This window comes from Trifolium pratense, linkage group LG1 (assembly GCF_020283565.1).
Source record: "Trifolium pratense cultivar HEN17-A07 linkage group LG1, ARS_RC_1.1, whole genome shotgun sequence".
Classification (NCBI taxonomy): Eukaryota; Viridiplantae; Streptophyta; class Magnoliopsida; order Fabales; family Fabaceae; genus Trifolium; species Trifolium pratense.
Genome location: NC_060059.1, coordinates 45,191,334 through 45,218,695, shown reverse-complemented (window position 1 = coordinate 45,218,695; position 27,362 = coordinate 45,191,334). Strand labels below are relative to the sequence as shown.

The 27,362-nt window shown below is 36.0% G+C and overlaps 1 protein-coding gene across 1 annotated transcript; it reads left to right on the top strand.

The window, feature by feature from the left end:
* The first annotated feature begins 7,569 nt into the window (after window positions 1-7,569).
* LOC123894921 (protein FAR1-RELATED SEQUENCE 5-like) lies at window positions 7,570-27,360 on the top strand. The gene is made up of 2 exons (XM_045945057.1): window positions 7,570-8,359; window positions 26,972-27,360. The coding sequence occupies exons 1-2, from the start codon at window positions 7,570-7,572 to the stop codon at window positions 27,358-27,360; spliced, it is 1,179 nt and encodes a 392-aa protein (XP_045801013.1).
* Window positions 27,361-27,362: the final 2 nt, after the last annotated feature.

Sequence of the window (27,362 nt, the reverse complement as noted above, 5' to 3'; positions counted from 1 at the left end):
TTTAGTTAATTTACTATTATATTTTAATTATTTTTATTTCGATTTCGAAGTTTTATATTATGAATCGTTACTTATTTCTCGTATTTTAAATAAACAGATAAAAATTGTACGAGTTGAAGAAAGGAACGAAAACGGACCAAAAAGGAGCAAAAATGGACAAAAAGGGCCACACATGTGCAGCCAATTGGGCCACACATGTGCAGCCCACCAAACACACGTTGCCGTCCGCCAACCAGGCCAAGATGGCGCCTGCCAACATGCACCAAGTGGCACCCGCCACATGCACACATGGCGCCAGCCATGTGCTTTCTTCATCCTGGCCATTCCTGAAATCAAACGGTCACGCGCTAATTTGCTAAAGTCCCACATCGGCCAGATTTATGTTTTGTCTCTTGTGAAATTAGTATAAATAGGTCCCTTTTCTCCACTTTCTAGACACGCAACTTTGTAACAATTAACTTGTAAAACGAGAATATAACTCGTATAGTTAGTTGGAAAGAATTCTTAAGCCTTTGCGGGAATTCTTTCTAAAGTTGAATATTATTTTCTTTTGTGCCGACGTTATTCCTTGGAGCTTTTATCCAGGTTTTTATTTTATTTTCTTTCTTTTATTTTTCTTTATTGTTTTTATTTATTTATGCTTTATTTATTTATTTATTTGTTTTATGTTTTTATTTCCCGCTTATTTATTTATTTCGTCTTTAGTTTTAGTTTTAGTTATGTCTAGCTAATTTAATATTGCTAGGATGTGTGATTAGTAGCTAGTAGGGTTTCGATAGTTAGTTCGCGCGCTAGTTTCTTTTAAGTTTTCTTTAAGCAGTTTTTATTTTTAAATGACTATAATTTGTCACGAGAGTGAGAATTAATTAAAGTAGGATCAACATAGAACGCCACTTGAGATTTCTACTAGATAGTAAAAACTGAACATTGATTCTAATTCGGAAGAACGCCCACTTAGGATTAGAGTCGATAATTATTTCTAATTCGGAAGAACGCCCACTTAGGATTAGAAGTAATTTAATTATATTTGGTTTTCAAAAAGTACTTTATTAGCGGATGTGAGACGAGAGTTTAGCATCACCTTTATAATCTACAACATTAGTCAAGATTCGCGATAGCTGAGATTAGTGTTTTTAAACCAATATAATTCGAAAACTTAATTGTTTACACCACTAAATATCTAGAAGTAATGCAACTACTTTGTAAAGTATTTTATTAATTTCATGATGAGAGTTGTGAGAGCTGGAAGTGAGAACGGCTTTCGCCTGGAGCATCGACTTTATTAAAATACGACAACTAGGTGGTGTAGTAATTTTACTTAGCACGAAAACTACTTTGATAAGTATTTTATAATTTCATGATGAGAGTTGTGAGAGCTGGAAGTGAGAACGGCTTTCGCCTGGAGCATCGCTTTTATTAAAATACGACAATTAGATGCGGTAGTAATTTTACTTAGCGCGAATTAAATATCGAACCCTGTGAAGCAACTAAGAGCTCATCCTAGCAATACGCTTTATTATTCTAAAAACCCAAAAAAATATTTTCTTTTGTTTTATTTAAAAATTCTACTACTATTTACTATTTAGCCTTAGATTTACAACGTAACATTAGATAACGGTAGGTCGACTATTGGTCTCTGTGGGATCGATAATCTTTTAAAACTACACGCGGCAAGGCTGTATACTTGCAGCGCATCAAGTTTTTGGCGCCGTTGCCGGGGACCAATTTAGTCAATATCGTAACTCCAATGTTGCACCGTAGAGACTAAGGCACTTTTATTTTTAAATTTTTAAAATGGATTACTCATATTTCCTCTACGACCACCACCCCCAATATTATGAGGAACCACAAAATCACTATAAATCCAATCTCGAAATATTAATGGAGGATTTCATTAAGACTCAAACACTCTTTAGGCTAGAGTTTGTGGAAACACAAACTCGCATAAATAAAGAAGTAAATGAAGCTTTCATGAAGTTAAACACTAAGGTCGAGTCCCTCGCGGCCGATAGCAAGGCAATAGAGACTCAAATCTCTTTGCTTGCACAAGCATCTCTAGGATCGTTCACTAAGAGTCATGTACACGTCATAACAACTAATGAAAGTCAAATTGAAAATCTTAAAGAGAGTGATAATGTAATCAATGAGAAATCTAATGAGAAAAGAGTAGAGATTGCGAAAGTTCAACCGACACCACCTAAAGAGGAGGTTGTCAAAGAGGTAGAGAAGGAAGCATCTTACATTCTTCCTCCCCCTTACAATCCACCGACCCCTTTCACCCAAAGGCTTGTGGAAGCCAAGGTAGAATCCCAATCTAAAAGGGATGTAGAAGAGCTGAAAAACATTAACACTAATGCCCCTTTGTATGAAATCCCGTATAAAAAGAAAAATTTAGAGGACAATAGGGAAATTATTAGTGTTAAAAAAGGGAGACTAGACTTTGAGGTGGTTAATGAATAAGATAAACCTAGACCCGAAAAACTGATAATAAAGATTGATCCTGAACCACCACCACACGTTCAGACCTCTGAACTTCCCTATAGGAAAAAGAAAATAAAGAGTGAAGGGTATGGGAGATGGGTTGACAAATGGCGATGGAAACCAAGATTAATTAGGAGTTTAATCGGAGATTCATAGTGCTTACACCTCTAATAAGTCGAGCCAACGACGTTAAACAAAAGCGCTACGTGGGAGGCAACCCATGACTTTTATCGTTTTCTTTTATTTTTGCTTTCTTTTTCTTTGAATTGTTTCCCTGTTTTCATGTGTGATTTTATTTCAGCATATTTTCATTCAAACATTTTCTTTTCAATTTCAATACATTATTAAGTATTTTATTAGTATTTATTTTAATCATTATTACGAAATTATTTTCAATGATTTTCAATTATTTTCGTAACCGTCTATTAGTCGATTAGTATATGCACTTACAAATGTCTATTTAATTGGTCAAACATAAATTAAATGTGCATTCAATCAAAAGAGTAGTCTTTGGTCAAAAAGCATTTTTCAAAGCAAACAAAATTCAATTTCCCACACTCTTAAAATGAAGCATGGCGTGACCATGCTATAGATTCCATAGGGAAAATGTTTTTGGTCAACTCCAAAGAAATGTTTTACATGTTTGCTGCACTTAGAAAAATGAAAATTAACACCGTCCCGTTTTTATTTTCACATATGCTTTCACAAGTTAATACAAGTCGGGGCGGAGCGATAATTTTTGGAGGGCTAATCACGACCATAGCTAAAGCCATAGGACTAGGACCTCAATTGAGAAATTTAGAACATACTCCACCTCGGTTAATCGATGAAGATATGGTAAGGAGTATGAACCTAGTAAGGTTAAGAGAAGATGGTAGATATGATTTAATGATTCAAAATCGTGTTTTTAATAATATCACCCTTCCTAACCAATGGCTAACGGATGTACGTGACCCGAGAAATCTTTGCTATACTAATAATTCTACGACTAATAGAGCTCCCACGCACATTTCTCCAAATGTTGCTGCTGGTGGGGGCGCAAGCATTGTTCCACCTGCACACACTACACATTTTTCTAACACTTTTGCAGGTAGTTCCTCCTCATCAAGGCAAAGCACTATTAATGATGTACTCCATGAGATACGCGCCCAAAATGCACTAAATCAAGAGCGCGATGGATTATTTTATGCCATGCACCAACAACAAGAGGAGATGATGGAACAAATGACATTCATGCAAGCCCAGCAAAACCAAATTCTTCAAAACCAACATGAGATGCAGGGCTATTATCATAGGTGGGAGAGCTCCGAAGAGCACCGTCAACAACAGCTCGACAATGTCATACAAGAGCTAGGCGGTTTGAGGCTTCAGTTCAACAATTTCCAAAATTATCAACATCCTCCCTCATGATCTCTCCACCAGGTTTTGTGCTCCAAAGCTACACTTGAGTCTCAACAGTGAGGACACAGTTGGATTTAAGTTTAGGGGAGTATTCTACCATCCTTACTTTATTTCTCAGTTATTTTATTTTTAGTACAATTTCCCTTTTCGCAAATAAAATAATAGCACTATTTTTGGGTAAATTTTAAATTTTTCCTTTCCTTGAACCAATAATTTTTTTTTTTTTTTCAAAGGCTTAGGCTAATAGCTCACTTAGAAAGTATATAGGTTAAGAAAAGACGAGAGGCTAAGTTAAGGAAATTAGGGAATTTCACAACAAAATCGGTATTTTTCCAACACCCAGAAGTCTCCCTAGTATAGATATCAATTTGAATAACCATTGTGCCAAAATCTCCTGATTTAAATTTGTGGAATCCTTTAGTAGTTTATCTATCCAGTCGGACACCATCTATAAAGTCACACATTAAGTAGGTTTGTCGATGAATATAAGCGAATCATCTAAGCAAATTCTTAAGGTCATACTGTGGTAATACGGTTAAACCTTAAAGAATAAAATAATATGAGGTCATACTGTGGTAATACGGTTAAACCTTGAAAAAAAAAATATTTATATGATTGCTAATACAAAAATTTGTATCATCAAAATTTGTATCATCAAGCTAATTGCGAGTTGAAATAGATGAACAAAGACGCTAACCGGCTTTCTTACCATGTGTGTGACATAGATAAAGGGTCTTAATGTGACTGTCTAGAATGAAAAAGGATGAAACAAAGGAGAAGATTTAGATTTTAGTACAACGGCATGATCCAAATTTGATATGTATAAGAGGGAGAACTTTGTGTGTCGTTGAAATACCCTTCTTGATTGTGTAAAGAACCTAACTAATTAATCTTAGCCGATTTGAATTTCTGACCACGTATGAGTACTTGTGATGTTATTTTCCTCTAAGTCTGTGTGTGTGAGTTGCTTCGCATTTTACATGTTTTCTACATGCAAGCTAAATTGCTTGAGGACAAGCAATGGTTCAAGTTTAGGGGAGTTTGATACGCCTAAAAATGTGCTATTTATTTAGTTAATTTACTATTATATTTTAATTATTTTTATTTCGATTTCGAAGTTTTATATTATGAATCGTTACTTATTTCTCGTATTTTAAATAAACAGATAAAAATTGTACGAGTTGAAAAAAGGAACGAAAACGGACCAAAAAGGAGCAAAAATGGACAAAAAGGGCCACACATGTGCAGCCAATTGGGCCACACATGTGCAGCCCACCAAACACACGTTGCCGTCCGCCAACCAGGCCAAGATGGCGCCTGCCAACATGCACCAAGTGGCACCCGCCACATGCACACATGGCGCCAGCCATGTGCTTTCTTCATCCTGGCCATTCCTGAAATCAAACGGTCACGCGCTAATTTGCTAAAGTCCCACATCGGCCAGATTTATGTTTTGTCTCTTGTGAAATTAGTATAAATAGGTCCCTTTTCTCCACTTTCTAGACACGCAACTTTGTAACAATTAACTTGTAAAACGAGAATATAACTCGTATAGTTAGTTGGAAAGAATTCTTAAGCCTTTGCGGGAATTCTTTCTAAAGTTGAATATTATTTTCTTTTGTGCCGACGTTATTCCTTGGAGCTTTTATCCAGGTTTTTATTTTATTTTCTTTCTTTTATTTTTCTTTATTGTTTTTATTTATTTATGCTTTATTTATTTATTTGCTTTATGTTTTTATTTCCCGCTTATTTATTTATTTCGTCTTTAGTTTTAGTTTTAGTTATGTCTAGCTAATTTAATATTGCTAGGATGTGTGATTAGTAGCTAGTAGGGTTTCGATAGTTAGTTCGCGCGCTAGTTTCTTTTAAGTTTTCTTTAAGCAGTTTTTATTTTTAAATGACTATAATTTGTCACGAGAGTGAGAATTAATTAAAGTAGGATCAACATAGAACGCCACTTGAGATTTCTACTAGATAGTAAAAACTGAACATTGATTCTAATTCGGAAGAACGCCCACTTAGGATTAGAGTCGATAATTATTTCTAATTCGGAAGAACGCCCACTTAGGATTAGAAGTAATTTAATTATATTTGGTTTTCAAAAAGTACTTTATTAGCGGATGTGAGACGAGAGTTTAGCATCACCTATATAATCTACAACATTAGTCAAGATTCGCGATAGCTGAGATTAGTGTTTTTAAACCAATATAATTCGAAAACTTAATTGTTTACACCACTAAATATCTAGAAGTAATGCAACTACTTTGTAAAGTATTTTATTAATTTCATGATGAGAGTTGTGAGAGCTGGAAGTGAGAACGGCTTTCGCCTGGAGCATCGACTTTATTAAAATACGACAACTAGGTGGTGTAGTAATTTTACTTAGCACGAAAACTACTTTGATAAGTATTTTATAATTTCATGATGAGAGTTGTGAGAGCTGGAAGTGAGAACGGCTTTCGCCTGGAGCATCGCTTTTATTAAAATACGACAATTAGATGCGGTAGTAATTTTACTTAGCGCGAATTAAATATCGAACCCGGTGAAGCAACTAAGAGCTCATCCTAGCAATACGCTTTATTATTCTAAAAACCCAAAAAAATATTTTCTTTTGTTTTATTTAAAAATTCTACTACTATTTACTATTTAGCCTTAGATTTACAACGTAACATTAGATAACGGTAGGTCGACTATTGGTCTCTGTGGGATCAATAATCTTTTAAAACTACACGCGGCAAGGCTGTATACTTGCAGCGCATCACTTTGTAACGTGCTTATTTGTTTTGTCCAAAGTTGACTTATAAAATCAGAAAGCACTTAATCCAAAACGTGCTTATATTCAAAAGCGCAGTCTGTCTGTTAAGAATGTTCTCAGATCATTCTTGAAACAGTATCTCAAGATTTTCTTAAAGAGGGATCTTCATGTTGCTGTAAAACTTTCCACAATTCCTCTTGATGTTTTGCACACATTGTTGCTTGTTCATTGAGTACTTTGAGATGCTTTTAGTGGAGGCGTGGGAGTACTCATCATGAGGATTTATCATTTTCTAGCTTTAGACAATGATTAAAACTTTGATGCCTTGTGGTGCATAAGCTCCTTTGTAAATCCATGGAAAATCATTCTTAGATCATTCTTGTCTTGAGAAGCTAAGATGAAACTTTGAGTAGGTTTTGGAGATCTTCAACATATGCATCATTTCCAATTGATGTTAATTGTAGTAGTAAATCCTCAAAGCATGTAACAAAACTCAATGTGAGCTTTGATATGATAACATCAAATATGTTCTTCTGTAGTTCGTGATGCAAGTATTTCCATCAATTATGATCTTCATATTCTTCCTTGAATCTTTAATACTCATTGTGAACCTTGTGGTGATGAGGAAGACTATTAACCATGAAACTTGCTTTCTTGTTTGAATCTTCAAATGAAACCTCTTATAATTCAAACAACATCCTTTAAAAATCTTCATGAAGCTTGTGATGCTATTGTTATGATCATCTGATGCTACTCCGATTCTTTCATTGTTTGAGTATATAAAATTCACTTGTTGATGTGAGTGGCTTCTAGCTTGTCCACTTTTGTCATTACCTATCTTTCAACAAAAACTCAAGTGCAAACATCAGTAGATCACCATTCATAAAACTTAACATTTATTCCATAAGGTTTGTTGTCATTAAAACACTAAAATGGATTTTGCCTCAACAACTTTAGTATTTCATTCTATTAAAGAGGTTGAAGATTTCTATGGTCAGTATGCATATAAAACTAGATTTTCAATCAAGAGTATGTTGAAGTCGAAGAATAATTCAAAGAATAAGAAGTCGGATAAGATACATTACATACGTTATGTTTGTAACAAAGAAGGTTTTAAGAAAGGAAGTTTGCTTAATCCGAACAACAAGCCAAGATCAGACAGTCCGGTTGTTATTGAATTTGAAAAAGTGAAAGAGAGACCGGAGGAAAGGGTTGGTTGTAAAGCTGGAATATATCTCAAGTTGGATGAAGCATTGAATGTTTATAAGATATATAGATGGGAAGGGACACACTGTCATTCACTACATAGAAAAGAGCATCACCGTTACCTCAGATCATTCCGAGAAGTAAATGAAGTTCAAGGACAACTTGCTTTAATTAATTCTAAAGCTGGAATGTCGATGAGGACGTCTTATGAAGTCATGGGTCAAGGAGTTGGAGGCACGGAGAATCTCCCATTTCGATTTTCGGACTTAAAGAATTATTTGATGACAATTCGTTCAAAGGAGATGATGAGGGGTGAAGCAACTGTAATTCAAGAGTTTTTTAGGAATGAAGCTATGTCGAAACCATCTTTTTATTATGATATGCAAGTTGATGCTGCAGAAGACATAGCTAGCATTTTTTGGGAAGATGGAATTATGCAACTGGATTATTCTTTATTTGGCGATGTCATCAGTTTCGTTACAATGTACCGAACAAACAATCAATATTGTCCATTAGGTTAATATTTTTTGCTTTTAAATTAGTACTGAGTTGATTTGGTTCATTTAAAACTGGAATATATCTGAAGTTTGACTTTCAGTAGTTTATACACTGAAACCATTACTCTTGGTAAATGGTTTCAGTTTATAACTTGCTGATCGCTGTCGTTTCGCGATCAAAATAAGTTTTAATTAAGAAAAGTAGTAACAAGGTAGTTAACCTTGGTCGTCTCACAAGGACCTCTAATTTAATAATTAGTAAAAATAAGAACAATGAATAACACAATTAGAAGGCGGGTTTTGGGTTTGTTTAGATCGAAAGAGTATTAGAAATTCAATTGATAAAAAGACGATCAATCCATTGGTTTTAGGAAAACTTCGTTATGATTCTATCCTCGGTTCACATAAAATATTGTTTATATATTCATGCCTTGGTTGGTTTATAAGACCGATTATACAAGCGATAAGCAGTTTTATACGAATTCATTCGATTAAGCAAAGAATGTGTTCAATTAACCATGGGTAGTGAACAAGCGTCACTTAGAACACGGTTTGTATCATGACAAAGTTCGACCAACCCTTTTTTGCTAAGCGCAAAAAAACCTATATCAATTCCTATTCGAACTAGTCATACAAGCGATGAAACAATCCGAAAAGTCTCGCAATATATAACTCGAAACAGAGATTAAGCATCACTATATTCGAGTTTCATAAATAAATAAAGAGCATGAATTGATAAGAGAAGACAGTAAATAAATAAACTGAATTACTATTAAGAATTGAACCTCAAGAAGTCATGAACGATGTTCCCGTATACCAATGAATCAACCTAGGGTTTTTAGGCTTCCATGAGAGCAAAGCAGCCCTCCTTTTCTATTTTGCGTGAATACTCAACTGTCCCTGAAACCCTAGCTGTGTTTTTGCTTAAGTACTCAGAGAAAATTGGGCTTAAAAAGCTACGGGTCGAAAAACATAAGTTTGACCCGAAATTACATTATTTTTATAAAGTCTGAAACATAAACGTAAATATTTGACTGCGTTGCGCTCCGAACTGGGTTCTGGCCTTAACATGAAAGTTGTAGCTTTTTCTCTTGTCTTTCCAACTCATATTCGCACACCTCAATCCGATACTCGTAGCTCAAGTTATGACCTGCGGACTGAGAAGGATCAACATGCAATTAAATCCGAAAATTAATCAAAGAAATACATTAGAGCTCAATTATGACCCAAAGTTTAGAAACATGGTAAAAAGTTAATATTAGGCTAGAAAAACTTCCAATACGTCAAAGTACAAAGCCATAAAATATGTGCCAAAATGCACTGATCAAATTCCCCCACACTTATTCTTTTGCTCTCATGAGCAAAACTCAAGCTTAAAGACTCAAGTAAAACTTTTTTTTTCTTTTAGAGATAACAAAGCATGATACAACGTCATAAGCAATCAACACATTCTAAGATTCAAGCTCAAACCATGGATTGTATTTCAAAGATTGGCATAACTCTTGTATATCAACCGTCAATGATAATCAAGCGTGTGTGTACTGCCTATTACTGTCAACCAGAGTCATGACATGATCTTTCTCAAAAACTACACAGTCAAGATACTAAGCTACCTTTTCTTTCCTACAACTTAGAGTTTGAGTTTAGATTTCAGCTTGAGGGGAAGCTATTCTTTTCTTGTTCTCACAGGCTTTTTGATTTTTATACGCAGAGATACTACTGAAGTTCATTTTAGTTATGCTTTAGGTGCTACTCTACCTTTTCACCTGACGGGATCTCACTTGTAATGAGTCCAACCTGTTACTCCGAATAGAGCACCCTACACATCATTTGTTCCTCCAGTTTTAGGCACAGGAACTCAACATATTCATTATTGTTCCTCCAGTTTCGGGCACAAGAACTTATTATATTTTTATTTTTAATTTTAATTTTTTTATTGTGTAGTATCCCATCATTTAATCTAGCCATGATCCTACAATCAAGTAATCCAGCTTTCCCCCAAACTTAGTCATAATCATACCTCTTTATCATATTCTATACTCAGACAACTTAGGATAATGACTGTGTATTTTAAAGATTTATCAAGCCACTACTAAGTTTGCAAGTTTTTCAGCAGTTTTGCATTAAGGTGCAAAGATCATCATATCAAGCATGAAAATGAGAATTTCCAAAAATTTCACCAATCCTACGGCTATATTGCTCTAGTCCTAAAACATGTAACTACTCATAACAATTGCATCCTAATGTTTAATCGTAATCGAGATCGAGTCCTATCACATGCATGCTAAATTTATTTTTTATTTTATTATTACTATTTTTTTTAATTGACAAAAAAAATAAAATGACTAAATGTCCCCCCCCCCACACTTAAAACAGACATTGTCCGCAATATATAACAATAAGCATAAAGAAAAAGGAAGGAACACACCCGAGGGCTAAGGTGTAGCTTTCATGTCTGGTGGTTTTGGAGGAGGTCGTTCCACACTACGAATACACGTAACAGGAAGAAGCAAGTGGCAAGTGGACTTGCCCTTTAGTAAAAAATCTGGTGGCTTAGGAGGAATAGCCAATGTATATGGTGGACCTGCAATAACAAAAGCACGGGAATCACAAAATCCACAGTTAACTGGTGAGTCGGATAAAATAGGTGGAAGAGATGCATAAATAGTGAAGGACAACTGCATGTTGCGTGGCTTAATCAGAGGTTCCATCAACAATTTTTCCGCTATGGGCAATGGTTGCTTGCGGCTAACATCCACACTTGTAGTGTCAAATTCAATTGTTATTGAATTCTTTTGAATTTCTGCATAAGTGGTTGTCGGCATCAAAATTTCTTCACTTACAATGGCTGCATTGATCTCACAACAAACATTACAAACATCACATTTAGAAGCAAAAATTTCAAAAGACTTATCGACTTCAAGCGAAGTATATAATTCATTTATAACATATTCGAAGGAATTTTGTGGTGTGATCTCTTCCATGCATTCACTTGAATTTATGTTGCTTATTTTGTGTTCATCAACAGAAACAAGTATTGTTTCAATGGGCTCACCTGGAGTTTCATCAACACTTGTATCACATTGCATTACCTCTAAGAGTGCGGCAGGTTGTACATCATCATGCAACATCTTCTTCTCTTGAATTAGATGGGCATTGGAGACTATTTGCTCAACTTGGACTGCTAAACTTTGAAGAGAGGATTGCATCCATTCATCCATTTGCTTATTATTTTCAGCCATCTGCTTTATCAATTCTTCCAAACTAGGTTGTGGCTCAACCACCAATGAATCAATTTGCTGAAACTGTGGATATGACCAAATAGACTGCTCAGCAGGATATGAATTTTGTTCTTGATAGTATTGTCCTTGAAAATTACCTACAAATTGCGTCTCACCACAAAAAGTATCTAAAAATGTAGGACAATCATCACTAATATGAAAACTCGAAGAACAAATATTACACATCACAGTTGGAATATAATTTTGATAGCAAGATTGTTGTTTTCTTGCATCCAATCAATTTATGATATAAGCCAACTGGTCCGATGAATCTCCCATTTTTTTTTTATTGGTTTTTTTTTTGTCTAAATAAAATGAAGAGAAAAATAAAAACCGAGTCAAATAAAATCTAAAAAAAAAATTAAAAATAACACCTAAAATCTCTAAAAATCAAAACAATCTAAATATAATTTTTTGGGATTTTTTTAAATGTATGGAAAATTCAAAAAAAATAAAAAGTGGTCTAAACGAAGGAATTTCGCAATTTCAGCCTCAATTTTCGTATCAAAGATACGAAAGTTTTGTTCCTTAATTTTGTTCGGATTTGTGGACCAAATTTCGGATCAATATGAGATATCAACCGAAAATTAACTATTTTTCAGCTTCACTGCAAAATTCAACGTCAGAACCTGAAACACAACAAAAACTCACAAAACAAAAAGTGTTAGTAACGTTAATTAGTTCTAAATTTTACTAATCCTAATCAGAGATCCCCAGCAACGGCGCCAATTTGATCGCTGTCGTTTCGCGATCAAAATAAGTTTTAATTAAGAAAAGTAGTAACAAGGTAGTTAACCTTGGTCGTCTCACAAGGACCTCTAATTTAATAATTAGTAAAAATAAGAACAATGAATAACACAATTAGAAGGCGGGCCGGTTTTGGGTTTGTTTAGATCGAAAGAGTATTAGAAATTCAATTGATAAAAAGACGATCAATCCATTGGTTTTAGGAAAACTTCGTTATGATTCTATCCTCGGTTCACATAAAATATTGTTTATATATTCATGCCTTGGTTGGTTTATAAGACCGATTATACAAGCGATAAGCAGTTTTATATGAATTCATTCGATTAAGCAAAGAATGTGTTCAATTAACCATGCGTAGTGAACAAGCGTCACTTAGAACACGGTTTGTATCATGACAAAGTTCGACCAACCCTTTTTTGCTAAGTGTAACGACCCAAAATTTAGTATTCGTTATTTAATTATTTTATTACGCGAGGGCGTGATTTATAATTAAATTATTAAGCGGCGAATAATCATTTAGCGAGAACGTAAGTTAATGAGCGAGAAGTTATGTTGATTGGGCCTTGGGGCGTGTAAGTGGTTATTGGGCTTAGCCAATTGGGCTTTGATCCATGAGAATAGAGAGAGCTATAAGTAGCAAGTCAACCATGAATAGTCTCATAATTTATGTTTCATGAGAAAGGAAGATTGAGAGCTAGGGCAAAAGCCAAAGAGAAAGAGAAGAGCAAGCTTGTGGATTCATCGAGCTAAGGTACGAGAGTTAGATTACATATTCGTGAGTGATTCGAAAGAGGGGAGGATGTCGATTCCTCCATTCCCAAACTCTTTCCACTCTATTTTCTTATGGTTTTGTGAGAGATTTACTCAATGAAAAGTAAATGTTTTTGATCCTAAAATGAGTAGTAAACTCTTAGGACATGAGGTGAACAACTTTGGGGAGTTGGAAATGGGTATGTGTAGATGTTTTACTATGTTTGTGGTTTTTGCTTAAAAATACAATTTAATGCATGATCTTGCATGCTTGGAGGTGTTTGGTTGTTTTTGAATGTGTATTTATGTATATATATGTATGATATATGCATGATTGATGGTTTACTTTGCATTTATAACATGTTATAATGTATTTTGGATGGATTTGGGTGTTAAACCGCCTTAGAAAACTCAAGAACAGATATTTTTCTGGTGTAGTTCGCTAAGCGACCAGGAGTTCGCTGTAGCGAACATGTTCGCTGAAGCTCGCCAATGCTCGCCATGAGCAGGTGACTTCCTGGTGAGGTTCGCCATGTCTCGCTGAGCCTTCGCTCAGCGAAGGCCTCTGTGACAGCAATTTTTGTTGATGTTCGTAAGTGTAATTAGGCACTTGTAACATGGTTTAAGGGTATCCTTACATGATTGTTGATACATGTTGATACTGTTAATGCTTATTGTTAATCGTTATATGATTGATAAACGTGTATGCAATAAGTTATAGCTTAAAGTGAGCAATGTGATGGTTTATCATTAATTTGCAATGATAAGAGAATGAGGTATGTTTTATGACATAAGTGTAAATGAAACCTTGTGTGTATAAAAATGAGTATGCAGATAATTATCATGTGAATAATTATGATTGGAGTGATAGGATATTGTGTTATCCTAATGTGTTAGATGTTGGAATTGTGTTTCCGCATCAGTGAATGAATAGCTTCGAGCTAGATAGCGTCATGTATTTGATGTGTTTAAAAGTAATCATGCATTCATGAATAATTGTGTTATGGGAATCATGTGAATTCCAATAATTGATGAAAATGGATTATGTTTATGAAAAGTGGCCGAAGATGGGATTATGTTATCCGAGATCTGGAGCCCATATCCAAACATGATATAAAACTGTGTGACTCCTCTTTATGGGAGAGATGGTTGATGATAACCATATCCTACATGATATAAAACTGTTATTGAGCTTATCCAAGGGAGATAAGGTGGTTCGGTAAGTTCCGACGCATCCAACAAGATGTAAAACTGGGTTCATCTTAAATGGGGTGAATAGCAGCATCCAACATGATGTAAAAACTGGTTTGGTCCACCATTGGTGAGACGCTTATCCTGCATGATGTAAAACTGCTGATGTAGAGTCCGTACATGACTATAATCTGAACAGTCCGTACATGACTATAATCTGAACAGTCCGTCATGACTGAAATCTGAACAATGTAAAATTGGTACCACATGCATTAGTCGTGTCTAGGGATGACATGACATTGGATAATTGGCATTAGATGCATTAGGGTAAATGCACATGTATTTGATAATTGTTATGTGACATTATCTGATTGGATTGTAATGTGTTTTCCGTATGTGTTAAGCTTTGGTATTTACTAATTGTTTAATATTGTGATTGTTGTCATGTCTTGGTATGTGAGCAGAGTCCGTCATGACTATAAAATGAACAAGTGTAGAGTCCGTCATGACTATAAAATGAACAAGTGTAGAGTCCGTCATGACTATAAAATGAACACTTTGGTAGTGTCCGAGAAGACGTGAAACTATATGATTGGTGTGTTTGTGAATGAATGATTAATTGGTAGTCGTATTTGACGATGAATGTGCGTGAGTTAGAAATGTATGATAGCGTGTGAAGTGTGTAGTATACTACTCACACTTATATTTATGTTTATGTTTTCTAACTCTCTGCTTGGTGTTATTTGCTGGACCTTTGGGGGTCTAGGTTGACAGGTTATGTGTTAGCCTCGTCCGAGTGAAATGGTGAAGCTCTGCTCTGATTGAGACAAGGGAAAAAGGGGTTTTTATATGTATATGCATGTAGTCCTCTTAGTATACTCTGTTGGTCTTAAGCTTTCATTTGAAAAGTATCCGTTTGTATAACTAATAACGCATCGTTCGATGTGAGGTTTTGTTTTTAGTTCATTCGAATATTTTACTAGATAAATGTATTAGTATTATCTTTGAATGAAGTTTGTGATATTCAAACCAGCGCTTTATAATCATATTTTCAATTTTTCCGCTGCGTATTTTCGAAAAAGATTTTATAAAGGCAGAGTTAATTAATTAACGGGTTTGGGTGTTACAATAGTGGTATCAGAGCAGGTCGTCTTCGGACTGTGAGGTTATGTGTCAATCAGAGCCGGTCTGTGTATTCAGATCGAGTGAGCATGTGTGCCAGTTGTGTCTGTCTGTTTTTGTTGTGTATTATTATGTTCATAGCTTGAGTGTTTACTTAAGTGTGAATGTATTCTCGTGATTGAGAAGTTGTTGAAAGCATGCTATATTTTATATATATATATATATATATATATATATATATATATATATATATATATATATATATATATATATATACATGTTTGAATTGATTTTGTGGAATTCATATCTGTGAGTGATATGAAATGTAATGCATGTACTTGACTCGATGTCTTGTGTACATGGATGTTTCATTGTCTTACATATAGTTTAGTTATAAATATATGTACAGACATGTGGTAGTAATTATGTATGCTAGTTGTTACGTAGGTTGTTACATTAGCATAGATGGGAATAGTGTGTTTATGTATTTTGTAGTGGTGTGTATGTCAAGAGGACTGCACCGGGGTTTTGAGTAGATGCTTAGATATCTTACCTTATGTTTACCCTTTGCATACGACATGCATGTGAATGCTGTCGGTATTAGATTTCTCTTGGGAGGAATAAATTTGGAATCGATAGGACGGTTAGGTGCTTACACCGGATGTTCTAGTGGAAGTGTAAAGGTGGGTTTGAGATAAGTGGGGGAGAAGATTTTGTCTCTCCAAGATGTTTCGAACGCGAGAAGTAAGGACGAATAGAGATGTTCTTGAAGTGGATTGTTTAAGATTGAGTAGCATTGTTCGAAGTGGAGTTCTTATTTGGAGAATATTTTGGAGGAAGTATCAGATGATCATTTCGGAGTGAGTCGGAATGAAGTTGTTTAGCCGTAGGGAGAATGTGGCCATTGGGGAACGGTGGAGGAGATTGAATGTTAAGTGAACACCGTTGCTGGGAAACGGAGAAGACGTGTGCGTCGAGGGTAAGAAAACCTAGTGATGATCATACGACGAGTATGCGAATGGTGGGTACCTTGAGGGTTAAGTTAAGTGGGAGATTGATGTCAAGGATGAAAGGTGTGGTTAGGGAACTGAAAACCCGATTACAATAAGTGGGATTGGTGGTGTTTCTAGCGGAACTCGTAGCAAGAATGTTCCATTGTTTGGTTGTCTTTCACTTGATGGTTCATCCTCAAAGAGGAGGAAGAGTGATAAAGATGGAAGCTTTGTTGATGAAAAGTTTTCAGAGGAATCTGATGAGAGTTGTGTTGGAATCAACAAGACGGAGATCATGGTTGTTTGGAAATCAACTTTTGATAGTAGCTGAGATTTAAATACAGAATTACTAGGTGATCAAGAAGAGCCTAGGAAGGATTTATAAAGGTTGAGTATGTTTGAACCGAGTAGTCATTTCTTGGAAGGATTTGAGAAGCTAAGTGCGAAGTGTTACCTTTGGATGTTTGGGGATAAGAAAGTTAGCCTTTGGAAATGTAACGACCCGATTTTTAGTAAATCGATATTTTATATATTTGCTTATATTTTGGGTTAGTGTTAAATATTTATTTACGCGACCTATTATTATTTATCGCGAACATAAGTTTGTGAGCGAAACCTTTGTCGTGTTAGTGGGCTTGGGGCGTGTGAGAGCTTAATGGGCTTAGGCTATTGGGCTTGGTTCATGACCATTGGAGAGTAGTATAAGTAGCAAGTCAAAACCATGAATAGTCTCACAATTCACTTTTCATGAGAAGTTAGAAGTTAGCAAGAGAGAAAGCTAAGCTAGGGTTTTGGCTAGGAGAGCAAGGAGAAGAACTCGAGCAAGAGAAGAGTTTAGAGGCCAAGAATCATCTTTCAATCTAAGGTGAGAGTGGTTAAGCATAAGCTTGGGTGATCCAAGAGAGGGGAGGTGTCTAGCCTCCATTCCTGAACTCTCTCATCCAATTTCTTTGGGGTTTGGGTGAAGTTTTCTTTATCATAAACATGTCTTTTCATCTTAGTATGCTTAATGAACATCTAGGAGGGAATATGTATATGTTTGATGATGGTTTTGCATGTTTATGCAACTTTGCTTATTTTGCAAGAAATTGACATGATTTTGTATGTGTGATGTGTTTTGGTGTTTTTGATTGTTGATTCATGTATATATGTATGGTATATACATGATTGATCACTTGTTATGCATTTATAACATGTTTAGATGTATTTTTGAGTGGAATCAATGTTAAACCGCCTTAGAAACTCAAGAACAGATATTTTCTGGTGTGGTTCGCTACCTGTTCGCTCAGCGAATAGTTCGCTACGAGTTCGCTACCTGTTCGCTATGTACCTGTCACCCTCTGATGTTGTTCGCTACCTGTTCGCTCAGCGAATAGTTCGCTACGGGTTCGCTACGGCTTCGCTCAGCGAACAGCTCTGTGACAGCAATTTTTGTTAATGTTTGTAAAGTGTGTGTATCCATGTATTTGGTTTCGTTTTGGTTTGGAATTATTATATGTTTAATAATTGTGTTGTGTAATGGCATTTATATAAAATGTCAAAGAAGTATATGTATGTTTGTATATCGGGTTGTCCGATAAAGAAGAATATCAGTTTGCCTGATAAAGAAGTTTAATGGATTATGTTATCCATGTAGTGAGCAGTAGCTTCGTGCTAAGTGATTATCATATGTTTGGTAAATGCATGGCATTCATAAACTCATGCATTACTTAGGGATATCAGACTTGTCTGATAAAGAAGGATATTGGACTTGTCCAATAAAGAAGGATATCAATGGTAAGTTCCTTGATAAAGAAGATGGTACCACATGCATTAGTCGTGTCTAGGTTGGCATGACATTGAATGTTTGGCATTAGTCGCATTTGAGTAAATGTGCAATTATGTGTTATGTGTTATGTGAGTTCTTTGTGTGGTCCGAAACGACGCGAAACTATCTGGTTGTGTATTTGTGAGTATGTGTTATCTGGTGTGTTGCTTATGGAAGCATGTGTGTGAGTTAGTAATATGTGATAGGTTGAATATAGGTGCGTTTCTATATTCGTATGTATGTGATTATGTTTACTAACTCTCTACCTATTTGTTATGTGCTGGACCTTTGGGGGTTCAGGTATTCAGGTCGAGGTTTCGATCGAGCTTTAGCTGTAGATCGTTTTGGTGTGGAGCACTTTTGGTGAGGAGCTAGTGTAGGCTACCTTTGTATAGTTTTGTTAAGTTAGTTTGGTTGTGATGTATATTAGTGCTCTGGTATGTTGTAACATCGAGTCGGGGATCGTTTGTATTCCGTCGTATACCGATGCGAACATCTTAACTTATGTTTTATGTAAATGATTTATCTTTTGAACTATTTTGTTCATTGTTTTGAAAATCCTTTATGTTATGTTTTCCGCTGCGACGTTTCGTGTCGTGTGCACGATCGTTTTTATAAAATGTTTTCCGTAGCGCTCCGGCTACTTATCTTTAAAAAGTTTTTAAGATCACGTTTTTAAGGGTAGTTAGTTCGGGGTGTTACAATAGTTGGTATCAGAGCAGGTCGGTTCATGTGAGCCATTAGGATTTTCTTTCTCTTGTATGAAGCATGTGTTGGGTACACTGTTAATACATTCTAACGTCGAGTTGTGATTCGTTCAGGAATCATGGCTGCTGCTAGGACCAACGCTCAGATTGCACAAGCTTTGACTGCTTTGACTACATTGGTGGTAAGGGATAATGACCCAGGAAGGGATAGTGAGAAAAGATTGGAAAGGTTTATGTCGCATAAACCAACTCTGTTTACCGGGGGCTATAACCCGGAGGGGGCTATCAAGTGGTTAGATGAGGTGGAGATCATCTTTGAAGCAATGTGTTGTTCTGAGGAGAACAAGACTACTTTGGGAACTTATGCCCTTAGAGAGGAGGCAATCGTTTGGTGGAGGAATGTGAGACTCAGGATAGGAGTGGACGGTGTTGCTATCGTTTGGGAAACTTTCAAAAGGGAATTTTTAAGGAAGTATTTTCCGGCTGATGTGAAGAATAAGAAAGTGATCGAGTTCATGGAGCTCAAGCAAGGAAATTTATCAGTCGCCGAGTATTCGGCTAAGTTTGAAGCTTTGTGTGTGTTTAGTCCACACTACAACACGGTGGAAGCCGAAGAGGATAAGTGTGTCAAGTTCGAGAGTGGACTTCGTCCGGATATCAAGCTTTTGATTGGATTTTCTGAAATCAGGGATTTTCCGACCCTTATGACCAAGGCAAGGATTTGTGATGAAGATAGCAAAGCCAAGACCAACTACTATAAGGCTCTGAATGATAGGAAAGGAAAAGGTTTGGATCGTGGTAAGCCGTATGAGAACAAGGGTAATGGAAGTGGAAAGAAGAAGCAAGGAAGTGGAAGTTGTTACAAATGTGGAGAGCGGGGTCATATGTCATATGATTGCCCGAGGAAAAGCGACAAGTGTTTCAATTGTGGACAGTTTGGGCACAAGGCCGATGCTTGTCGGGTGAAAGTGTTTTGTTTCAATTGTGGCGAGGAAGGTCACAAGAGTCCGGTATGCAAGAAACCGAAGATGCCGCGTTGAGGGTTCGTTCTCTGTTTTATCTCTTAGGTAATTTCGAGGGCGAAATTCTTTTAAGGGGGGTAGAGTTGTAACGACCCGATTTTTAGTAAATCGATATTTTATATATTTGCTTATATTTTGGGTTAGTGTTAAATATTTATTTACGCGACCTATTATTATTTATCGCGAACATAAGTTTGTGAGCGAAACCTTTGTCGTGTTAGTGGGCTTGGGGCGTGTGAGAGCTTAATGGGCTTAGGCTATTGGGCTTGGTTCATGACCATTGGAGAGTAGTATAAGTAGCAAGTCAAAACCATGAATAGTCTCACAATTCACTTTTCATGAGAAGTTAGAAGTTAGCAAGAGAGAAAGCTAAGCTAGGGTTTTGGCTAGGAGAGCAAGGAGAAGAACTCGAGCAAGAGAAGAGTTTAGAGGCCAAGAATCATCTTTCAATCTAAGGTGAGAGTGGTTAAGCATAAGCTTGGGTGATCCAAGAGAGGGGAGGTGTCTAGCCTCCATTCCTGAACTCTCTCATCCAATTTCTTTGGGGTTTGGGTGAAGTTTTCTTTATCATAAACATGTCTTTTCATCTTAGTATGCTTAATGAACATCTAGGAGGGAATATGTATATGTTTGATGATGGTTTTGCATGTTTATGCAACTTTGCTTATTTTGCAAGAAATTGACATGATTTTGTATGTGTGATGTGTTTTGGTGTTTTTGATTGTTGATTCATGTATATATGTATGGTATATACATGATTGATCACTTGTTATGCATTTATAACATGTTTAGATGTATTTTTGAGTGGAATCAATGTTAAACCGCCTTAGAAACTCAAGAACAGATATTTTCTGGTGTGGTTCGCTACCTGTTCGCTCAGCGAATAGTTCGCTACGAGTTCGCTACCTGTTCGCTATGTACCTGTCACCCTCTGATGTTGTTCGCTACCTGTTCGCTCAGCGAATAGTTCGCTACGGGTTCGCTACGGCTTCGCTCAGCGAACAGCTCTGTGACAGCAATTTTTGTTAATGTTTGTAAAGTGTGTGTATCCATGTATTTGGTTTCGTTTTGGTTTGGAATTATTATATGTTTAATAATTGTGTTGTGTAATGGCATTTATATAAAATGTCAAAGAAGTATATGTATGTTTGTATATCGGGTTGTCCGATAAAGAAGAATATCAGTTTGCCTGATAAAGAAGTTTAATGGATTATGTTATCCATGTAGTGAGCAGTAGCTTCGTGCTAAGTGATTATCATATGTTTGGTAAATGCATGGCATTCATAAACTCATGCATTACTTAGGGATATCAGACTTGTCTGATAAAGAAGGATATTGGACTTGTCCAATAAAGAAGGATATCAATGGTAAGTTCCTTGATAAAGAAGATGGTACCACATGCATTAGTCGTGTCTAGGTTGGCATGACATTGAATGTTTGGCATTAGTCGCATTTGAGTAAATGTGCAATTATGTGTTATGTGTTATGTGAGTTCTTTGTGTGGTCCGAAACGACGCGAAACTATCTGGTTGTGTATTTGTGAGTATGTGTTATCTGGTGTGTTGCTTATGGAAGCATGTGTGTGAGTTAGTAATATGTGATAGGTTGAATATAGGTGCGTTTCTATATTCGTATGTATGTGATTATGTTTACTAACTCTCTACCTATTTGTTATGTGCTGGACCTTTGGGGGTTCAGGTATTCAGGTCGAGGTTTCGATCGAGCTTTAGCTGTAGATCGTTTTGGTGTGGAGCACTTTTGGTGAGGAGCTAGTGTAGGCTACCTTTGTATAGTTTTGTTAAGTTAGTTTGGTTGTGATGTATATTAGTGCTCTGGTATGTTGTAACATCGAGTCGGGGATCGTTTGTATTCCGTCGTATACCGATGCGAACATCTTAACTTATGTTTTATGTAAATGATTTATCTTTTGAACTATTTTGTTCATTGTTTTGAAAATCCTTTATGTTATGTTTTCCGCTGCGACGTTTCGTGTCGTGTGCACGATCGTTTTTATAAAATGTTTTCCGTAGCGCTCCGGCTACTTATCTTTAAAAAGTTTTTAAGATCACGTTTTTAAGGGTAGTTAGTTCGGGGTGTTACAGGAAACGTGTCGAGCACGAGTATTAGAGAGACGTAAGAAAGTGACTTATGTCAAGTAAGAATTTGCGGAAAGGACTATCTCACACATAAGTGATTGTTGTGTTTGGAAAATGTGTGTTGAGAATTTGGAAGTGATGCTTGAAGTAAGTATCAGAGATGTTTTGTAGCAATTGGAAAATTATTTATGGAATGGAAAAGTCGGTGGAGACTAAGTGATGTTGGGAACATCGTATATGTTGGAGTAGTATAGTAATACTATGTGGTAAGGAAATAAAATATTTTGGATATTTTCATCATGGACGATGAAATGTTAGTTAGTCGACGAGTGACTTAAGGTAATATTTTGGATAAAAGTACCTCGACGGAAAAGTGACATTGGAAATGTCGTGTTAAGGAACCTAGAAATTTGGATAAGAGATTGTTTGGAAAATAAAACAGTTATGATGGGGTTCGACGCAACGATTTGGGAATTGCGAAGGAAAAGAATTTGACGGTTGGAGTTAATATATTTTTGGAATGTGTTAAGAACTTTGAGAAGTTGGACAACAAATGAGTGTAGAAGTTGTGCTACCGAATGAATGGTTGGAGTGAGATTCGACGCAGTTAAGAACTTATGGAATTTGAAAAGTTGTGAAGTATGCAACGGAAGGGTCTTTCGGAGTATTTTGGGTTAAGTGGTTTTGTTTTGGAGTGGTGATGCGAGTACCGTAAGGTGTTAAGTTGAAATTTTAAGTAGTTTGATAAGAATGATTTATACCGTTGTCACGATTGTTGACTATCTATCGACAAATCGAGGGATTAGCTATCCTTGATCTATTGTTGGTAGTAAACTTCATTGTGTAGATGGGAATAAACTGATTTTGTCAGACTTGGTTTGTTTGGAATTTGAATGATTGTTGGTGTGAATCCGGAAGAAGTGTTATTTTGACCGGAGATGGTATAAAGGAATACCGAGGGAAGTAAAACGATTCGGAAAAGTGACGTATAGGATTGCCTTGCCGCCATCATGGGCGAATTTGCATGAAGTGTTTTGTATGTTTTGGTTAAGGTAGTATGAGGAAACCCATTGGTTAGAATGTAAGTTGGAATTAGAAAGTCGGATGAGAGAGTTCATCCGAGGTTGTTCTTAGTCGAGTCATTTTCGAGGGCGAAAATATTTTTAAGTGGGGGAGAATTGTAACGACCCAAAATTTAGTATTCGTTATTTAATTATTTTATTACGCGAGGGCGTGATTTATAATTAAATTATTAAGCGGCGAATAATCATTTAGCGAGAACGTAAGTTAATGAGCGAGAAGTTATGTTGATTGGGCCTTGGGGCGTGTAAGTGGTTATTGGGCTTAGCCAATTGGGCTTTGATCCATGAGAATAGAGAGAGCTATAAGTAGCAAGTCAACCATGAATAGTCTCATAATTTATGTTTCATGAGAAAGGAAGATTGAGAGCTAGGGCAAAAGCCAAAGAGAAAGAGAAGAGCAAGCTTGTGGATTCGTCGAGCTAAGGTACGAGAGTTAGATTACATATTCGTGAGTGATTCGAAAGAGGGGAGGATGTCGATTCCTCCATTCCCAAACTCTTTCCACTCTATTTTCTTATGGTTTTGTGAGAGATTTACTCAATGAAAAGTAAATGTTTTTGATCCTAAAATGAGTAGTAAACTCCTAGGACATGAGGTGAACAACTTTGGGGAGTTGGAAATGGGTATGTGTAGATGTTTTACTATGTTTGTGGTTTTTGCTTAAAAATACAATTTAATGCATGATCTTGCATGCTTGGAGGTGTTTGGTTGTTTTTGAATGTGTATTTATGTATATATGTATGATATATGCATGATTGATGGTTTACTTTGCATTTATAACATGTTATAATGTATTTTGGATGGATTTGGGTGTTAAACCGCCTTAGAAAACTCAAGAACAGATATTTTTCTGGTGTAGTTCGCTAAGCGACCAGGAGTTCGCTGTAGCGAACATGTTCGCTGAAGCTCGCCAATGCTCGCCATGAGCAGGTGACTTCCTGGTGAGGTTCGCCATGTCTCGCTGAGCCTTCGCTCAGCGAAGGCCTCTGTGACAGCAATTTTTGTTGATGTTCGTAAGTGTAATTAGGCACTTGTAACATGGTTTAAGGGTATCCTTACATGATTGTTGATACATGTTGATACTGTTAATGCTTATTGTTAATCGTTATATGATTGATAAACGTGTATGCAATAAGTTGTAGCTTAAAGTGAGCAATGTGATGGTTTATCATTAATTTGCAATGATAAGAGAATGAGGTATGTTTTATGACATAAGTGTAAATGAAACCTTGTGTGTATAAAAATGAGTATGCAGATAATTATCATGTGAATAATTATGATTGGAGTGATAGGATATTGTGTTATCCTAATGTGTTAGATGTTGGAATTGTGTTTCCGCATCAGTGAATGAATAGCTTCGAGCTAGATAGCGTCATGTATTTGATGTGTTTAAAAGTAATCATGCATTCATGAATAATTGTGTTATGGGAATCATGTGAATTCCAATAATTGATGAAAATGGATTATGTTTATGAAAAGTGGCCGAAGATGGGATTATGTTATCCGAGATCTGGAGCCCATATCCAAACATGATATAAAACTGTGTGACTCCTCTTTATAGGAGAGATGGTTGATGATAACCATATCCTACATGATATAAAACTGTTATTGAGCTTATCCAAGGGAGATAAGGTGGTTCGGTAAGTTCCGACGCATCCAACAAGATGTAAAACTGGGTTCATCTTAAATGGGGTGAATAGCAGCATCCAACATGATGTAAAAACTGGTTTGGTCCACCATTGGTGAGACGCTTATCCTGCATGATGTAAAACTGCTGATGTAGAGTCCGTACATGACTATAATCTGAACAGTCCGTACATGACTATAATCTGAACAGTCCGTCATGACTGAAATCTGAACAATGTAAAATTGGTACCACATGCATTAGTCGTGTCTAGGGATGACATGACATTGGATAATTGGCATTAGATGCATTAGGGTAAATGCACATGTATTTGATAATTGTTATGTGACATTATCTGATTGGATTGTAATGTGTTTTCCGTATGTGTTAAGCTTTGGTATTTACTAATTGTTTAATACTGTGATTGTTGTCATGTCTTGGTATGTGAGCAGAGTCCGTCATGACTATAAAATGAACAAGTGTAGAGTCCGTCATGACTATAAAATGAACAAGTGTAGAGTCCGTCATGACTATAAAATGAACACTTTGGTAGTGTCCGAGAAGACGTGAAACTATATGATTGGTGTGTTTGTGAATGAATGATTAATTGGTAGTCGTATTTGACGATGAATGTGCGTGAGTTAGAAATGTATGATAGCGTGTGAAGTGTGTAGTATACTACTCACACTTATATTTATATTTATGTTTATGTTTTCTAACTCTCTGCTTGGTGTTATTTGCTGGACCTTTGGGGGTCCAGGTTGACAGGTTATGTGTTAGCCTCGTCCGAGTGAAATGGTGAAGCTCTGCTCTGATTGAGACAAGGGAAAAAGGGGTTTTTATATGTATATGCATGTAGTCCTCTTAGTATACTCTGTTGGTCTTAAGCTTTCATTTGAAAAGTATCCGTTTGTATAACTAATAACGCATCGTTCGATGCGAGGTTTTGTTTTTAGTTCATTCGAATATTTTACTAGATAAATGTATTAGTATTATCTTTGAATGAAGTTTGTGATATTCAAACCAGCGCTTTATAATCATATTTTCAATTTTTCCGCTGCGTATTTTCGAAAAAGATTTTATAAAGGCAGAGTTAATTAATTAACGGGTTTGGGTGTTACACTAAGCGCAAAAAAACCTATATCAATTCCTATTCGAACTAGTCATACAAGCGATGAAACAATCCGAAAAGTCTTGCAATATATAAATCGAAACAGAGATTAAGCATCACTATATTCGAGTTTCATAAATAAATAAAGAGCATGAATTGATAAGAGAAGACAGTAAATAAATAAATTGAATTACTATTAAGAATTGAACCTCAAGAAGTCATGAACGATGTTCCCGTATACCAATGAATCAACCTAGGGTTTTTAGGCTTCCATGAGAGCAAAGCATCCCTCCTTTTCTATTTTGCGTGAATGCTCAACTTTCCCTGAAACCCTAGCTGTGTTTTTGCTTAAGTACTCAGAGAAAATTGGGCTTAAAAAGCTACGGGTCGAAAAACATAAGTTTGACCAGAAAATACATTATTTTTATAAAGTCTGAAACATAAACGTAAATATTTGACTGCGTTGCGCTCCGAACTGGGTTCTGGCCTTAACATGAAAGTTGTAGCTTTTTCTCTTGTCTTTCCAACTCATATTCGCACACCTCAATCCGATACTCGTAGCTCAAGTTATGACCTGCGGACTGAGAAGGATCAACATGCAATTAAATCCGAAAATTAATCAAAGAAATACATTAGAGCTCAATTATGACCCAAAGTTTAGAAACATGGTAAAAAGTTAATATTAGGCTAGAAAAACTTCCAATACGTCAAAGTACAAAGCCATAAAATATGTGCCAAAATGCACTGATCACTTGCTGAAACCATAAAACCATACTTATGGTTTCAATGTTATATTTCTCTTTTTTTTAGGTGTTTTGTATATCCCCCTACCAACCATACATAGCTAGCTAGTTGTGTATAATTTTGATTTTGCTTTTGATCTTGATTTTGATTTTGATTCAATTATAATGTCATTTGTAAACAATTAGATTGTAGTTCTTTCTAATTGAAACAAATACACACATGACTAGCTACATATGATAGAAACAAATATACACTGAAACCATTAATATTGGTAAATGGTTTCAGTATATAACTTACTTATGATTGCTTTATATATGTTGTAATTTGTTTTGATTTGGTTCATTTATTTTTGCAGCCGCCTTTCTTGGTTTTGACAATCATCGCAAGAGTGTCTTATTTGGTGCTGCCTTACTGTATGATGAGACAGCTGCTACTTTTCATTGGTTATTTACCGCATTCTTAAAGTGCATGTCTAATAAGAAACCACAGACGATATATACAGACCAGGCTACTGCGTTGTTGAAGTCAGTTCCGAATATTTTTCAAGGTGTTTTCCATGGTCTTTGTTCGTGGCACATGTCAGAGAATGCAAAGAAAAATCTCGGTACTCGTGCGAACAGTTCCTTTTTTGATGAGTTAACTAATTTGATTTCAAATGTAGAAGACGAATCAGATTTTGACTACAATTGGGATCGGATGATGAAAATTTTTTTTGATGGAAGGCCTATTTCAGACTGGACATGACT

Bases quoted from the DNA above. Each gene is read 5' to 3' on its own strand.
- LOC123894921 (XM_045945057.1), top strand. From the start codon at position 7,570: ATGGATTTTGCCTCAACAACTTTAGTATTTCATTCTATTAAAGAGGTT. The intron at 8,360-26,971 runs GTTAATATTTTT...TTATTTTTGCAG, and splicing joins CAATCAATATTGTCCATTAG to CCGCCTTTCTTGGTTTTGAC.